Source organism: Temnothorax americanus, unplaced genomic scaffold, assembly GCF_048541705.1.
Source record: "Temnothorax americanus isolate GAGA-0224 unplaced genomic scaffold, ASM4854170v1 Scaffold121, whole genome shotgun sequence".
Lineage (NCBI taxonomy): Eukaryota > Metazoa > Arthropoda > Insecta > Hymenoptera > Formicidae > Temnothorax > Temnothorax americanus.
This window is the reverse complement of record NW_027509255.1, coordinates 208,800-227,213: the sequence shown is the minus strand read 5'-3', so window position 1 is coordinate 227,213 and position 18,414 is coordinate 208,800. Positions and strand designations below refer to the sequence as shown.

Below are 18,414 nucleotides of genomic sequence, written 5' to 3'. Positions count from 1 at the left end.
AAATACATTTTTTATTTTTTACATTAACAATTTTAATTGCTTTTATTGATGATATTAACCCTAGAAGGATTTTTCTGGGTCTGAGAAACCCGGATTTTCGAGGGACTGGCATCGCAGGGCTATTGACATGAAGATGGCCTTGCGACGTAAAAAAAACTTTGGTCCTTCCCTTACCATTTGCCGTTAGGCAGATCTTCAGTTGTCGCTGAGTTGCGGAACAGTGTGAACGTAAAAAAAATATCGGGTAAGTGTATATACGATTCGGTTAAAATTCGAAAGCAAGTATGTACATGTACATGCCTCTTTTTGACGTAGAACTACGTCCTTGTCGACAGTAAAAAGTAGGGGCGGGTAAATCCACAGGAGCACAGATGCAACAAAAACAAAACATGTCACACTTTGAACGTTTATATCTTCGAAACTAATAATCGTAGAGTAGGGGAGACCGGGTGACCGGGGCGAAGTCGTCACTGGGGCGGAATCGTCATTGCAATTATCTTGAAATCTGTATGTTGTGTGAATTCGCCATTATTACTGTAAACGCGGCTTATATGGTGCCCACGTGACCAACGGAGTTTAGATTATTACTACATTCGTATGTATTTGACCGGAAATGAATGTCCGGGAAAGAATCTACCATATGAAATCGTTTGTATTTCGTATGAAGACTTTTGAAGTGCAATTGAAAAGGTTTGTAAGTCATTCGTTTAATTGTAATTAATTAATTATTTTTACACCACGCATTTAGCCGAAATAGATAAATTAATAAAAGTTTTTATACGGAATCGTTTGTATTTTGTATGAAGAGTTATGAAGTGTGATTAAAAAGGTTTGTGAGAGTCACCCAGATAATTTTAATTAAATATTTATAAACTCGGTAATTAGCCGAAATATAGATTTTTAGTTATTCATGTTAAAAGAAGAAGGCGCTGTTCCCGAAGGTCCGTCTGCAATCAGAATTAATATGAACGTTTTAAAAATTATTTTATACTGAAATAAATAAATATACAGATTAATAAGCCTGTAGCTATAAGCGATAGTTGCTAATTAAGTTTGTAAAGATGTACCAGCTGTGCAGGGTGAAGAGCAGGTTATCTCAAACGCCCTGCCACAACCCAATTAAAAGAGACTTAAATGTCATTACCGCTGAGAAGTACTTCGGAGGCTCTTACCTCGATCATAATATGACAGATCTTTATGAAATTAATATATGTTGTAAAGTGAACCACAACGGACCGATGCCCAAAACTTGAGCATAGGTTGACGATAAAAACTGTAAAAATATCAGTATTGAAATTCGCATTTTTAACACAGGGCATATGGTAAACACTAAAATTTTTACCGGAAGTGATGTATTTTCTTGGCAAGTTTGCGAGCCAGGTAAACAAAAAACTAAGGAATTGTAGTTAAAATAATAATCTTTCTAATGATAAGAAGAAAACTTGGTGTTGACGATGAGTTATAAAAGATATTGTAAGTTTTAATATGACGTACGACAGGTTAGGCGAATGATCTTCCGAGTGTCAAAATCGCGCGAAGTTTTTAACCTCACTTGCACATGTCTTTTCTCTGCGCTGTATGGTAGCGGCATAATTATTCTCTCGCGCATTGACAACCTTTATTTTCGCGAATTTTCCTTTCATTTTCCCTCTCAGCATTCTCACGTTATATCTTTCTTTTGGCTCCATCTCTTCATCGCATCATTCGCTACAACGCTACACGGCTACACCTCACTTAGCTGCAGACTGCTACAGACGACGTTGTGACACGCGCATGTTCTGCTCTTTAGCACTGACGTAGTCAACTGACTTATTGTATAAATTTTAATATTTACACTAATAGAACATATAACTTACTCTTACACTATGTAAAAATCATTATTTATTTTTTTATTTAATTTTTCGATAATTTTATAACCAATTATTAATGATAATTTTTTGGTTGCTACATTGATTAGAGCAGCCGGGTAAGAGCCTCCTTAAGTTAGCATATGTCAGAGCAACCGAATTGTCCATTGCGTTCCACCTTGAATTTTTTTTACAGTCGTTTATTAGGATTGCCCTACTTTTAAATTGAGCGCTTTTTAATGTATTATTATTATTAAACTACCGATATCGATATATTATTAGTAATTTAATATTAAAACTTGACAGAGTGACGTAAACTAATTCGCTCATAGTATTATAACAAAGTATTATGCGTTCAAATTCTCGAAAGCTAGCTTCTTTACTATGCTCTCTCTTTATGTCGATCGATTCAGATAAAAATCTCCAAAGTCTTTCTTTCTCTCGCGATATTCCTAGAGTAAAACTGTACAAAAACTCCACGAAAGTGGCGATATTTTTCACGGATCTGGTTTGAGTCTCGGCTCTTGGGGAAGGTACGCATGTAGAAAGAGTACGCCAACACAGTTTATCCTGCTAAAATGGTTATCAATCTCTATAAGTTCTTTATTGTTTACACTTAAATTATAGAACATCTAAACGTTTCTTTTTTTTCGATGTCCTGTGAAATTGTACAATAGAGTTACAAATAAAGATAAAGCCACATTTTACGTATAATCTGATTCAGTCTTTGCTAATGTTACATAATAACGTGCGAAAGAACTAACAGTTAGACTATTTAAGAGGCTATTTAAGAATTTTAATTAAGATACTGAAAGCATAAAACTGTTCAGCTAGCTTTACACAAAGATATTGGTCTTCTTCTTTATGAAATCGTCAAATTATGATTATGATACATTTCTACATTATAACCAGCATCGAATCTAATCTTATTTATCGTGATACTCTTGAGAAACTGTTAATCCATTGTCTTAACTCGATCGCGGCGCAGAACTGCGTCCACCAATGTTGTTCCTCTCCCTCCAATCGATTCCCGTAAAAGCTGTCTACATATTGAACAGTCGATACAACGACGGCGGATTAGTCTGAAATTAAGCACACGTTAACAATCACTCTTCTTCCTAAAATCACAATTCTCTTTTCAATCGCATACCTTGATTATGACATAGACCAGCACGGGAGTCAGATCGTCGGCAGCAGGTATGCCTCTTTCCGACGCCATGGAGAAGAGATTCATGATGGTAGTCGCGCAACGAAATACACACTGCAACTTATCCCTAGGAGTCTTATACGCCGATATCACAGCCAATTCAGCCTGCGCCCATGACCAGTGGCATTCGTAATGATGAACTTTTAAAATGTGTAGGTCCTTGTGATTTGGATGAGTTACGACTTTTGCCAACTTTTTGATGTGACCGTGAAAAAGCTGGTCCCTATATACATCTCCATCTTCATTTAGATAGAGCGCATTGTGGTATATCCGTGCCATGACGGTTCTTTCAACCACGACTCGCCAAATCTAACTGGTTGACGCTCGCCGCTGAAAATAAGAAATAAGTTCAGACGTCTCTGAGCACTCCGTTAAGATCAATTGCGAGATAAATAATTATATTCATGTACATTGCCAGATCAGATCGTTATCCATTTCCACGTGGACCTTCCCTAGAAAATTATCCACGAGATCCTGTTTCTCGTCTGCTAACGTAAGCTTTTTAAACTCTTCGCAGAAACGCAGGAGAAAAGCCTTCTTTTTTCCAAAAATACCCTCACACAAACGGATACAAGATGATTATTGATAGCATCCCGATCGCACTTAACTCGCACGCATAATCTGAAAAATATTATTATTAAACGGTTAACATCTTACATTTAAACATCTTACATTTACTTATACGTTACATACAAAGATGATATTTATATATAAACAGTACCTATCTAAGTGAGCTAACGTCGACAGCAATCCCTGACGACATCTGATTAAATATGCGATATAAGGAGATCGCTTTTGATAATCCTCTCGAAGTGATTTAAAGAGCTTTCTACATCCATCGTCATTAAATAGACGCACGCAACGTAAAGTTTCATGAAGATGAGCTAGTAATGCTCTATTCTGCAGGTTTATAGCTTCTGCCAATTGTAGTTGTAAAAACACAACCAGTTCGTTTTCTATCTGCGACTAACAATGTCTCTGTAATAAAATGTTATATGCAAATATTTGCACATTAAATAATTAAGTAATCCATAAAAAAAATCACACTTTGTTTTGTACGCCATGATTGAAAAATAATACAATAAATACCGGTGAAGTATTCCATGAAATGTGTTGAAGGTCAGCAGTGCTAAGTACTATACGTAATTTTCTTTTAGCATCTGCAAAAGCATAAGAGTTCTACATTATTCGAATCGATTGAAAGTCTTTCATCTTCCACCTCTTTTGTACGGGACTGATTGCTTTCGACCGAAGCTGTATCGCCTAGCTGCGCTTCGCTTTCTTCTGTATTTCGCTAATATATCATCGGTAGTATCTGAAATTAATCAAAAGAACAATTTATTACTGTCTAAAACTTGCAGGAAAACTTTCCCTTTTTTTAAGCATTATATACTTTCCGATTTATCTTCGATTCTACAAAACTATTAAAACAGAAACCGTTTATATTTTGTAACAAAATAATATATAATAATTGTTAATAGTTATTTATTAATATCTTACCGCCCGCGACATTATATACCGGATGATGTTACATCTTCAACTTGATGTTACTCTACAAACTTTATATTGCTTGTTTCGAAGAACATTCTCTGTTCCAAATAATACACCTATCCTGTCATCCTCTTTCTTATAACGCACCTGATTTGGCGATGCACCTAGCTCCAGAGCTTGACAACCTTGAGCAATCTTAGAGAGATCATTGACGAGCTTCTCGAAGAGATTCGCTGCTGGGATCGCAATTGTAGTTAACGTAGATGTCGACGACGCTCTGGGCATCCGCACAGATCCTCGTAAGCGCATGTATGACCATCCACTTGTGCTCAAAAGAGCTGCTACAGGTCTCGAGGATGTTCATAAAGATCTCCTTAAAAAACACCTCAATCTGCATCTTGAGGTGCATCTTGAAACGGGCGAGCAGCGCCAGGAACAGCGCTAACGACAGCTCGAACACTTCCGGCATCAAAGACACGCCATTCTTCGACAGCACGACACACAAGTACTGTTTAATGGCAATAACAAACATCTCGTTAGAGCGCAATATTGGACCGGCATTCTGCAAGATTCCCAGAAGTAACTGAAGCGACAAGATCTTGGAACGGAGCTCGTGCGATATTGGATCGGGAGTGCCGTCCGGCAGCGGTTTCATAGAGAGCTTGCAGAGAGCGCAAAACACCAGGACTGCATCATTTTGCAGCACATGGGTGAATTTTGCAGTTACCATGTTGTCATTCTCAGCGGCTGCCTCGTCACCGTTGTTCTCCGAACTACCGTCCTCCAAACTGACTTCCTCTTCCAATGGCACCACGGAATTTACTACATCATCAAGAATACTCTTGACAATTGTTTGAGAATCAATGTTATCATTACTAGGAGCATTCTCTGGACTAACCTTGGCTTCAGTTTCGCCGTTTGCTATGACAGAACCCTCCTGCTGATGTTCCCCATCAAGCCTCACGATCTCTTCCTCCGCCTGAGTCTCCATTCGCGCGAAGATCACGTTGATCATCTGCGTGAGAGTCGCACGGGCTGTTGTTTGATTCACCAGGTTGCGCAACGCCAAGTAAACGTTGTAAACAGTACGAATTGTTTAACAGTACCGTACTCTCGTGTACCTCCACACCTCCGTTGGCTTATCATTACAGTCAGCAGAGCTTTAATAATCTGCAGCTGCACACCCTCATCGGTCTGTGGACCGGTGAAGCAACCGCAGATTGTCTCGACAATGCGCACAATCAACAGCTTGTTAGGCTCCGTTGAATCAGGCACATTGCCAGTGAGATGGCTATATGCGATTAACTTCTGCAGGCAGTCCAGTGCTGTGTCACCACAATCCGTAGTTACTAGCTCTGACATGCTGATTCAAATCGCAAGAAGTACTTCTCAGCGGTAATGACATTTGAGTCGCTCAATTGGGCTGTGGCAGGGCGTTTGAGATAACCTCTTTACCCTGCACAGCTGGTACATCTTTGATCTCGTTACGGAGGTCCTCTGCAAGACAGAATATTAGTCACAAACTTAATTAGCAACTATCGCTTATAATTACAAGCTTATTAGTCTGTATATTTATTTATTTCACTATAAAATAATTTTTAAAACGTTTATATTAATTCTGATTGCAGACGGACCTTCGAGAACACTAGCGCCTTCTTCTTTTAACATAAATAACTAAAAATCTATATTTCGGCTAATTACCGAGTTTATAAATATTTAATTAAAATTATCTGGGTGACTCTCACAAATTTTTTTAATCACACTTCATAACTCTTCATACAAAATACAAACGATTCCGTATAAAACTTTTATTAATTTATCTATTTTGGCTAAATGCATGGTGTAAAAATAATTAATTAATTACAATTAAACGAATGACTCACAAACCTTTTCAATTGCACTTCAAAAGTCTTCATACGAAATACAAACAATTTCATATGGTAGATTCTTTCCCGGATATTCATTTCCGGTCAAATACATTACTACGTTTACGCGAGCGTTTATGCTGCGTTCTCATGAGGGTGCCATTACATGGAGCGCGGAAACGCGGAAACGCGGAAGCGCGGAAGACAAAATTTACTAGATTTCCGTCGATCTGTTCCGTTCATTTGGTTGCCTTGTATTACATGGAGCACAATTTGCGCGGGAAAGCGGAATAGGAAGTTATAAAATAAGAATGTTTAACGGTATTTATTGATTAAAATGCTTGTATTCAATAAATAAACTGAAAAGATAAGCATATACTAATACAAATTGCAATGAATTAAGTCAACACACATTTAATAAAGGAATATAAATGTCCAGTTATTACCAGATTGTTCCGCTTTTTCGCGCAGATTGTGCTCCATGTAATATAAGGAAAAATAAACTTGCGGAACGAGCGCGTCAAATATTCGTTCTTTTTCTCTGTACCTTTGCACTCAGATACCTCAGGTAGGTTATGTATTTTTACAATATGTTTATAATATATAATATATTTATAATATATTTAGAATATTGTGTGTGTAGACATTTCTCCGTAAAGTTGGAAAAGTGATTTAATTGGTATAAACTATTCGGTAGAACAAGCGCATAAGTGCCCTTCCGCGAGTCGGGCACGATCACCGGATGCGGCACGTAGATGATCGAGTAGAGCTGCTCGTTGATCCTCACGTCGTCTCGCATCTTCCTGCCCAGTAGCTTCCAGATGTGATTGAGATCGGAGCCGAACTTCCGCAGCTCGTCGTCCTCGATGTTCTGCAGGAACTTGGGAGTGGCCGTCCAGTCAGCCGGGTCCCAGTCCTCGAACTCGTGGCCGGGCATCTCGAACGTGTCGTTGACGAACTTCTCCACCTGGTGCTTGTTCGGCGCGTAGTTCATGCTTTTAGCCGTGAAGCTCCTGGTACAGGCTAGTGGCACGTGTGAAAGTCTCGACGTGTGAAGTGTCGACTCCAGTTCCGTGGGAAGATTCTGCGGCAGGCAGGACACGCAGCTCTGCTGCACCTCGTTGCTGGCCCTCCTCAACGTCCAGTCTCTGACGTAGACTGCGGTCGTCGCGATCTACCGACGCCGGTCTTGGAATAATTCGAGCAGTTCTGACCGGGACACTTCTGTATCGCGTTGGTGTGACTCCTGCCAACTTGCGACGAGCTTTCTTTGGATGAGCACTTGGCCGGGGTCTTGGTACAAGCGGATGCGCAGGTCGTCATTGTTTCGTCTGTCCTGCAGGGCTAGGTGGCTCGATCACGACAAAAGTGGTGTCCGTCAAGTATATCATGGATCCAAATATCATGTTAATGATTATTATGAAGTTTCTTATTCAAGCAAGAGATGAACCGATGAGACATGCAGAAATAACAATGAAAAAAGTTACTGCAATGTATTATTTGTACTTGCGTTACAAGAAATTGGAAGAGCAAAAGAATCGAAGAATATGGGTACGACCTATTTTTACCGAAGAAAGAAGACTTGCACAAGGTGACAGCAACAATTTACTTGTGGAGATGCAATTGACAGATCCCGAGAAATATTTTGACTATCTCAGAATGTCATCAACAATCTTCAACGAGTTACTCAAGATTGTTGGACCATTGATCGAAAAACAAACAGCAGTTCGAAAACCAATACCGGCTAGGACGAGATTAGAGGTGACTATACGTTGGTTGGCATCAGGTGACAGCATGATGTTGCTATCATATGCTTATCGCATTGCCCAATGCACACTATCACATATTATTCCGGAAACGTGTGAAGCAATTTGGCTCTCTCTACAGAAGAAGGTTATGGTTGATCCAACTAAAGAAAATTGGAGTAGGATTGCAGAAGATTTCGAACTGATATGCCAATTTCCACACTGCATAGGCGCTATCGATGGAAAGCATGTCGAAATTCAGGTATGTATATTATGAATTTATTTACAATAATTCAGGTTCAATATATTACACATTAATAATGCAATGACATATGTGAAATGAGAAATATATATATCACAATAATGGTTCTCAATTTGCAGGCACCGCCTCGTAGTGGCTCATGCTACTACAACTATAAAGGAAGGCACAGCATAAACTTGCTCGCAGTAAGTGATGCCAAGAACCGTTTTATTATTGTGGATATTGGAGCTGAGGGAAGGCAAAGCGACGGAGATGTTTTCGAAAACAGCGGATTACCACATCTACTAGAAACGAATGCTCTCCATATTCCTCTACCTACACATCTAAATCATATGGATTTGGATTTTCCGTACGTTTTATTGGGAGATGAGGCCTTTCCTCTGAGATCATATATGATGCGACCGTACCCTCGCAGTAGACAGCTGAATATCAACAGAAAAATTTTTAACTATCGCCTGAGTCGAGCAAGGAGAACAGTAGAATGTGCTTTCGGACTTTTGGTTGCAAGATGGAGAATATATTGTCGACCTCTTGTTGCATGCACACGTACTGCTGTAAAAGCTGTACAAGCAACGGTTGTCTTACATAATTTTATTATTAATAATGAATTAAATCTACCATTTACAGCAAGACGGTATTCTAATATGCGAGAAGAAGAACACAATCTCCTAATTACAAGTACCGGACTTACAGCTGTAAGTCATAGAAATGTTTCGCAAAAGTCTACAGCATTGAAAATTCGAGATAACTTTGCTTATTATTTCGAACATGTAAATCCTCTACCATGGCAGTTGGACAAAGTTTTAACTAACAACTTTTAAAACATAGTTTCTCTATTTAATGCATTGTATTCGTAAATAAAATATTTTGTGAATATATATAATTCGAAAGTTTTTTGCCACACAATATTTGTATGTAGCCTGTTTTGACGATCTATATTTCTATAGTTTAATAATTTGTACAATGTAATGAATCGAATAAAAAAATATTTTATTTTATATATATATATATCATGAAATAAAAAAATATATCAAGAAAGTAATATTTTTATTAGGGATTCTCTCGCTCCGTAAGTTCCATATCCATATCCTTCCATATCCTCGTTTTACACTTCTTTATATATCTGTTTGCACTTCTTGGCACACACACACACACACACGAAACAGTCAAAACTTGCATAAATTCCGCTGTTCCGCTCAAATGAGATAGAAAGAAGCGACGGAAACGCGGAATCTAGTTACTTTCTTTCCGCGTTTCCGCGCTCCATGTAATGGCACCCTTCATACGCGTCGCGCGTCGCGTCACGACGCCGCGTCATGAGTTATCCAATCAAAACGTTTTATTTTATGACGTCATTTCCGACGCAAGATCTTGTCGGAAATGACGTCGTAAAATGAAACGTTTTGATTGCATAACTCTTGACGCGGCGTCGTGATGCGACGCGCGACGCGTATAGTGGGAACGCAGCATTTTCAGCAGAAGGGGTCAATCATGAATCTTTTCCCCTAGGGTGGAAACGTGAAAAATGGAAAATCTCTCTTTCTATAATAGAAAGAGATAGTCATATAAAACTTTTCACTTTCCACGTTCCATATTAATACATGATTGACTCCTGTAGTAACTTACGATAATTCCTTCGCGTAAACGGGATACGCTCGCGTAAACGTAGTATATGTGTCATGGTGTGATTCTTATCGAGGCAAACGTGTTTTCGGAGGTCGAAAGTAAAATTTCTTGCGCGTCAAAAATTTGTAATATCTTATTTAAATATTATTATTATGTCTCCGAATCTCAAAATAAGTGAATCCAGTGAAGTTTTTTTTAAAGTTAAGCGTTATCCTGTGCGCAATATTGGATAACTGCGCGTCAATAAAAAAATCAGCGTTTGTTGTACGAAAAAAATACACATGCTAGCGCATCTTTCCGTGCTAGTTTGGAACGACGCCGTTAGGCGGTGCATAATGGTAAGACTAACTCGTAAGTAAATTTCAGTTGAGGTCTAATATAAGCAGGTCTTTGGCGAAGCAAAATTATAATTTCAAGATTTTATTTGACTCAAAATTTATATATAATTTCAACGGATTATTCGTTCTAAGTTTCCAACCTGACAGGTGGTCGATATTTCGACCACCCCCGGCCTCTAAAGGTTAACACAAGATTAATGTAAATAAATAGAATACTTGGAAGTAAATTTTGTGTAACACATATTTTTTGTATTAAAAAAATACATGCAAATTGTAGTTTTAATTTTACTTTCTTCTATAAATTTAATAATTTAACATATAACTTGGTTTGAGTTTAATTAATATAATATACTGACTTAAAATGTGTTAATTTTCTACAATAAAGTATTTAACATTTAACAGTAAAAAATATCATTCAAATAATTTAATATTGAAAAATAAGTTTTTGATTAAAAGTTAACAATAACAATAAAAAATACATAATACTTAATATTAATAACATTTAATATTAAATATAATTTGTCTTTTATATATAGATCATTCATGTTGATGGTACAAAAGCAAAAGCACCAAAAAATCCAAATTTTAACAAAGGCACCCTTTTGTACGAACTTATTGTACGTTCCAACACCCTCATAAACAACCTGAGTGTTTTTGATGTAAAAAATAATATAAGTTTAATACAAGCAGGTCTGATTACATTTGAAGATATCTCCAATTATTTAAATACTTGTATATAAAAGTATAAATATATATTTAATTAAAATGTAATATATTACATTTTAATTACTTTTTAATATTTGTGTAAATAATTTTTATTACATTTATTTAAAAAAGAACTAAATTTTTATTGATTGATAAGATACTTTATTACCCCAAGGGGTCTAAAAGGACGTTTTGTAGGAACGTACCCAACCCTGTATATCCAGTTTTTACAACAATTTACATACAATTAAAAATACATATAATTTATTATAAACATATTCCTCTTCAATTCTTTTCGTTGTCTCGTTCTCCTTGATCTTCTTTCGTTGAGTTGTTGGATTATCCTTCTTCCTTTCTCATTTTCCTCCCTCCTCCAACTCGTCTCATTTCCTCTATTGCTTTTATCTATTCTTCTCCCTCTCCCTTTTCTCCCAGTAATCTCTCTACCACATCCTGCCACCCCTCTCCTTCCCATTTCACCCATCTCGTACATTCCTCCCATACATGTTCCCATGTTTCCTTTTCCCTTCCACACATCCTGCATTTTTTATCCTCCTCATTTTCCCAGTATAGTCCCTCCCTCACTTTGTTACCCAGTCTAAATCTTGCAATCCTGCTCCATCTTGCTTCCTCCCATCCCTTCTTTAGACAGTCCGGAATCCCGTCCTTCCTTATGCTCTTATACCATCTATTGTACTTCGATCCTACGATCTTTTCCATCCTTTCTTGTCTCTCCTTATCTTTCTCCTTCTTCTCCAATTCCTCCTCCTCCAACTCCTCTCCTCTTTCCATTTCTACTCCGATCCCTTCCAAGTAATCTTTTCTCTCCTGCTCCCATCTCCCTATTACCTTTCCTCTCTTCCATCTCTCTTTCATTTCTCCCAAACACTTTCTCGCTATCTCTCCTCCTCTACCTTCTTCCAATTTTCTTTTCCATGTTCTCTTGCTTGCTCTACTTCTCATCTTCTCTCTTTCTAGCTCGTCTATGACCATATATCCCGGCGTCCTCCAGTTTACTCCAAGTACCCATCTAAGATATTTCTCGTGAATACCTTCTACCTCCCTCCTTTCCTTTCATCCCCATACTTCTGCCCGTATCCCATCACTGTCCATATCAGTGTGTCGTATAGCCAGATCCTTCTTTTGCAGTCCTTTTTCCACATCTTCTTCCCTATCCCCCACACTTCCCTCATTACTCTTGCTGCCTTCCTTCTTTTCTCTCTGATATGCGCCTCCTGTCCTCCATTCTCTTTCATCGTATACCCTAAATACTTGAATTCTTTAACCTCTTCTAATTTTTTTCCCTTCCACCTCCAGTCGTACTTCTTCTTCCTTCCTCCTCTCTTTTTGAATCTTATTACCTTTGACTTCTCTATACTCAGAGTTAACCCTTTTCTGTCTAGATAATATCCTTCTAACCTGCTTATCATTGATCTCATGTCCTGCTCCTCCTCCGCCAGCAGTGCAATATCATCTGCATACATTAGCGGGTATATCTTCTCACCTCTCAATTTCACTTCTCCCCATCCGCCTTTTTTTATATGATCCTCTATGTGTCTGCGATTAATAAGTTGAATAATATTGGGCTTAGTGGGCATCCCTGTCTCAGGCCTTTTGCCGTCCAAAATTGACCTCCACTCTCTCCTCCTCTCCCTACTCTGCTCTTTGTTTCCCTCAATACTTCCTCCACTCTGTCTATCAATCCTTGTCTCACTCCTCTTTCTCTCATTGCCTTGATTAATACTCTTTTGTCCACTGAATCAAAGGCAGCCTTCAAATCCACAAAAAACACCGTCATCTTTCCTTTCTCTTTTCCTATTTGTCTGTTCACCAGGTAGTTCAAAGCGAATATTTGATCCATCGTCCCCATTCCTTTCCTAAATCCCGTTTGATTATCGGGGATCAATTTCTTCGCTTCTACTTCTTGTCTTATTCTTTCCGCCAGTATCGCCGTGTAGATTTTGTACATTGAAAACATTATGGTTATTCCTCTATAGTCCTTTATCTCTCGCCCTTTTCCTTTTTTAACTAATGGGATTATCTCCCCTTCCTTCCATTGTTCCGGCCAGCCTTCCCCTCTCCAGACACGTTTGCATACTTCCCATATCCATTTCACCATTTCTTCTCCTCCGAACTTTCATGCCTCGTTAGGTATCCCGTTATTGCCTATTGTTTTTCCCGTCTTCAGTTTCTTTATTACGTTTCTTATCTCTTCTAATCCTATCTCTTCTTTCTCCTGTCTTCTTCTGCCTCCCTCTCCCTTTACCACTCTGTTCTCCACTCCACCCATCAAATCCATGAAATACTCTTTCCACTTTTCCGGTTTTATCTCTTCGTTCACCCTTCTTCTTCTCTTCCTTACTCTGCCTATCAACTCCCATACCTTTCCCTCCGTTTTCGCTTCTCTAATCTCTCTAATCATTCTTTCTTTCTCTTCCTTCTTTTTTCTATCACACATTTCCCTATATTCTTTCCTTCTTTCTCTATATCTTACTGCCTCTCCTTTCCCTTTTCTCCATTTCTTTAATTCTCTCCTCTCTCCCCTCTTGCTCTCCGTACATTCCTCGTCCCACCACTCTCTTTTGTTCTTGATAGTCCCTCTTTCATTCTTATCCTCGTTCTCCTCAATCACTCTTTTTATCTTCATTATTCTTTCCTCTATTTCCTCTTGCAGATCTCTTTTTCCTCCAATCGTGCCTAGCTTCTCCCTAAATTGCGTCTTTCCTTCATCATTCCATACTCCCCTTCTTCTCATTCTTTCAGCTCCTCTCCTCCTTTGCCTTCTCTTTGGGCTACCTCTCACCCATAGTATTAATGGGTGATGGTCCGACTCCTACTTCCAGTCTTTCTACCTTTTCTCTAACCTCCTCGTCCCCTATTATGTAATCTATGACTGTCTCACCTCTTTCCCCTGTGTATGTATATTCTCCCTCCTTATCCCCCTTCGTGCCTTCATTTAATATCATACATTCTCTCTCCTCGATAAACTCCAGTAACTTTCTGCCTTCTTTATTTATCTTCTTGTCTTTAGAGTTCCTCCCTCTTTCCTCTCTTTGCTCGATTTCCTCTTCCCATCCTCCTTCCTCTTCCGTTCTCGCGTTAAAGTCATCTCCTATTATGGTCCTTACTCCTTTTCCCCCCTCCTCCGTCCACTCCTTCAAACTTTCTAGTTTCTCGTCTATATTGTTGTTTACATAGATTCTTATTATTCTCCATACTTCCTCTCCTATTCTTATCTTACCTTCAATTTTTCCTTCTTCCTCCGTCTCCCTTCTTTCCTTTATCTCTTCTATGCTTTTCCTTATTCCTAGCAACATGCCTCCGCACGCTCTGCCTTTCTTGTTCCTCCTGGCTGCTATCTGTACTCTCCATATATATTCTCTCGGTAGCTTCTCCTTCACTTTCTCCCATCCTTTCTCATCAGTCCAAATCTCCATCATCACAATATCACATCCCATTCCTTTATCCCTTCCCAGAAGTCCTTATCCTTGTTTGATAAACTAGCTACGTTCCAAAATGCCACTTTCCACGTCTCTTCATTCCCCCCGTCGTTTCTTTCTTCTTCTCCTACATATCTTTCCTCTTGTCCCTCGACTTTCCCTATACTGTTTCCTCCAATATCTTCTTCATCTACCTTCTTTATACTTTCTTCGTCCATTCTGGTTTTTTCGGGAGTGTTCCGTCTTTCTTCTATCTCCTTAGACCTTTCTTGTCTTCTTTCTTGTATCTCTTCCCTCCTTCTCTCGCGTTCATCATTCTTAACCCTTCTTTATCCTTCTTCCTTTCTTTCTGATCTGCGAAAGTAATCCCTCTCTTCTAGTGCTCCTTTGCTTTCGTCCCATCTTCATTCCTTATTATCCTCCCATATTTTTTGGTAACCGACCGTTACCCATTTTCCTGCCTCTCTCTTTTCCCTTGCTATCTTTCTTATCTCTTTCTGTATCTGCCTTTCTTCTTTAGTAAGGTCGTCATTCAGAAAGCAGCCATACTTCTTTCCTAGCTCTTTCTTTCTCAACATTATCTCCCGTTTGTTTTCCCAATTTCTGCATCTCAGCACCTTCATCTTAAACTCTCCATGCCCAATTTCTTGTACTTCCTCGACGGCCATTTTCAATCTATTTATTTCTTCTATTAACTTCGCGGTTTTTTCTTTTCTTTTCTTATCGTTTCCTGTTTTCTCTTCTCTTACAATTATGTTTACTCTCCTCCTTCTTCTTTCTGCCATCTCCATATTTCTTTCTATCTCTTTCATTTTCCTTATTATCTCCCCTCCCTCACTCATTGACATGTTTACATCTATCTTCTCCGCCTTCTCCTCTAAACTCTTAATTCTTTCTTCCAGAGTCTTTCTTTGATTTTCCCATATCTCCTCGCTTCTCCTCAATTCCTCCCTCAGTCCCTTAATTTCGTTTTTTATTTCCTAACGAACCAAAAACTGACGAAACGATGCAATAAACATTTTGCAAGATACTGGACGAAGCCCGAGTTCATTGAATGTACTATATAGTAATAAAACGTAATTTTCGATTGACTAAATCGACAACACGAAACTGACAGCTGGACTCGAGCGGAATTAGCGGCAGCTTGGCAACGCATGTGTCAGCTGATGAGTATAGCGCATATCCCAAAACATTCAACGTTTTACCATGTTCTGGACGCTGAATAAAGCAAAGAGTGAAACAAAAATATTCGTCCATTTCTAAAAAGAATTAAAATTAAGTTTGATCAAGATCTGCAATACTGAATAAATACAAGTTTTAATACAATGAGGTTATAAAATGTCAAAATAATTTTAACATGCATTGTTTATTCTATTTATCATAACGTTGCCGCGCTGCAATGCTGTTGTATGTACATATATTCACACGGCTCACAACTCTAGTAAAAGATGTGACTTTTGTCTCAATATTTTAATTATGTAGAGGTCGTATAACATTAAAGATGTCATAAATAATAAATCTAATTATATGCTGATTTTTACGGAAAAAAATCACACTTATTTATCACTAATAAGAATAGTTGCCTATTTGACTTGCAAGTACTGCATGAATCACACCTTAATGTATAAAATAATTAAAATAAAATACCTGTTCTACGTTAATTTAACATAATTTTTAAATACATTTATAAATATATCAACATATTCTTTAACATTTAATTTTAATATATGTGGAGATTTGCGTATTCATTTTATATTGATCTGTTTATATACGTTGCAATTATTCACTGTATTTTATTTTAAGCTCATATAAACAAACTTTAGTTTTTCTTATGTACACCGCGGGCGAGGGGGAATCGCGGGGAGGGGGAGGGGGAAACCGCGTTTTTTAGGCGCCGCGGGGGGAGGGGAAGGGGAGAACCGCGTTTTTCGGGCGTTACGCGGGGAGGGGCAGAGGGAAACCGCGTTTTTCAGGCGCCGCGGGGAGAGAGGGGGGGAACCGCGTTTTTCGGGCGATACGGCGGGAGAGGCAGAGGGGATCCGCGTTTTTCGGGCGCCGCGTTTTCCAGCGCCGCAGGGCGACCGCGTTTTTCGGCGCTGCGGGGCAAGGTGACGTCACACGGCACGCTCCCGCTCGCGTTATCTCTCCATCGTAGATGTTTCTCCCTTGTCCCCGGTTGCGCGCGTCTTCTCGTTCGCGCGGTCTCTCTCGCTCCCGTTCGCGTTATCTCTCCCTCGCACGTTCTCGCTCGCTCCCGGCCCCCGTTCGCGCGCGTCTTCTCGTTCGCGCGGTCTCTCTCTCCCCCGTTCGCGTTCTCTTTCAGAAATTATGCAAAAACTACAAATAGAAAAATTGCTTACCACCGCTTGATTTCAACCTGAAACCCCCGGCTCTTGAGTCACCTTCCGCACTGTGTGTGTGACACAACATTGATTGTCTTTTTATTGTTACATTTATTGTTACACTTATTGTTAATCTCTTAGCAGTATAGGTTTCTTAATTTTAGATAATATACACTTAAAATATTTCTCCAGACACTTCCATTTCTTCAGGCACATATATATATTTCCATCTTGATAAAAAGCTAGAGAACGTTTCTCTTACGAGGATGAACCAATTTATTTGGAGATCGAGAAAATCTTGATGCGATTGGAGATCGGCGATTCCGATCTCGCGACGGAATAAATATCGCACTACGTCGACTCTCCTCTTATACAATCTGCTACAGTTTCTCATCTGCGGTTCGCTAATTTTCACAATCTTGAATTTAGAATTACGTATCGGTTTGCAAAGTTTTGCGTACTTGCTCATATCGGTGGGCTTTGATATACAGCTCTTAAGATGGCGAACCAATTGTTGTATAAACCGCAAGATCAAGCACACCACAACCGACTCTCACTTCTAGTCCTCGACTGCTGAGCGTACCTTCAAATTCATCCTTCTACATCACACTATTGTCACATCGTTTGTTTATCATATCTAATTTCATCTCAGCATGCATACAATTGCACCTTCCGAAAAATCTGCGATGTGCAGTTTTGCACGTGTGCGATGAAGTCACCCGCGAGACATATTTTCGAAAACGATATCGCGCCATTGACTTTCAGTGATTTGATCTGTAAAACAGCTATTGAACCGCTATGAAACAGCTATCAAACAACTCTTGAACAGCTATCAAACAACTAAAACAGCTCTTGAACCGCTATAAAACAGCTAAAAACAGCTAAAAACAGCCATCAAACAACTAAAAACAACTAAAAAAAACAGCTAACAACAGCTCTTGAACAGCTAAAAACAGCTATCAAACAGCTAAAAACAGCTATCAAACAGCTCTTGAACAGTTATCAAACAACTAAAACAGCTCTGTATAACAGCGATCTGTATAACTGCGATCTGTATAACCGCTATCAAACTTCTTTTAAACAAATAAAAACAGCTTTTAAACAGCTATCAAACAACTAAAACAGTTATCTGTATAACAGCGATCTGTATAACTGCGATCTGTATAACCGCTATCAAACTTCTTTTAAACAAATAAAAACAGCTTTTAAACAGCTATCAAACAACTAAAACAGTTATCTGTATAACAGCGATCTGTATAACTGCGATCTGTATAACCGCTATCAAACTTCTTTTAAACAAATAAAAACAGCTTTTAAACAGCTATCAAACAACTAAAACAGCGATCTGTATAACTGCGATCTGTATAACTGCTATTGAACCGCTATCAAACTTCTTTTAAACAACTAAAAACAGCTCTATAACAGCTAAAACATCTATATTATACTACAAAGTATGTGGGAAAAGGAAATAAAACGTTTATATATACATATATAGTTTATTTCAAAAAATCATAATTTTTCTGGTGTCGCGACCACCAGTTAAATA

General features: G+C 38.6%; 1 protein-coding gene across 11 annotated transcripts; it reads right to left on the bottom strand.

Annotated features, from left to right (window-relative positions):
• Positions 1-849: 849 nt before the first annotated feature.
• Positions 850-17,059, bottom strand: LOC143893530 (brefeldin A-inhibited guanine nucleotide-exchange protein 2-like). Of its 11 annotated transcripts, none has more exons than XM_077399027.1 (10): positions 16,887-17,059; positions 5,444-6,042; positions 4,555-5,367; positions 4,144-4,369; positions 3,776-4,032; positions 3,465-3,675; positions 2,998-3,384; positions 1,495-2,929; positions 1,173-1,273; positions 850-947 (listed from the first exon to the last, which is right to left on the bottom strand). In XM_077399027.1, the coding sequence occupies exon 3, from the start codon at positions 5,273-5,275 to the stop codon at positions 4,751-4,753; it is 525 nt and encodes a 174-aa protein (XP_077255153.1). In that variant the 5' UTR covers positions 5,276-5,367; positions 5,444-6,042; positions 16,887-17,059; the 3' UTR covers positions 850-947; positions 1,173-1,273; positions 1,495-2,929; positions 2,998-3,384; positions 3,465-3,675; positions 3,776-4,032; positions 4,144-4,369; positions 4,555-4,750. The 11 variants fall into 11 exon arrangements, with proteins under 11 accessions (XP_077255153.1, XP_077255152.1, XP_077255156.1 ...); XM_077399026.1 differs by lacking the exon at positions 16,887-17,059 and adding an exon at positions 6,433-6,585; XM_077399030.1 differs by lacking the exon at positions 16,887-17,059 and having other exon boundaries at positions 1,068-1,273; positions 1,343-2,929; positions 5,444-6,130.
• Positions 17,060-18,414: the final 1,355 nt, after the last annotated feature.

What these genes read in the sequence shown, in the direction of transcription:
- LOC143893530 (XM_077399027.1), bottom strand. Translation starts at nt 5,275, where the DNA reads ATGGTAACTGCAAAATTCACCCATGTGCTGCAAAATGATGCAGTCCTG.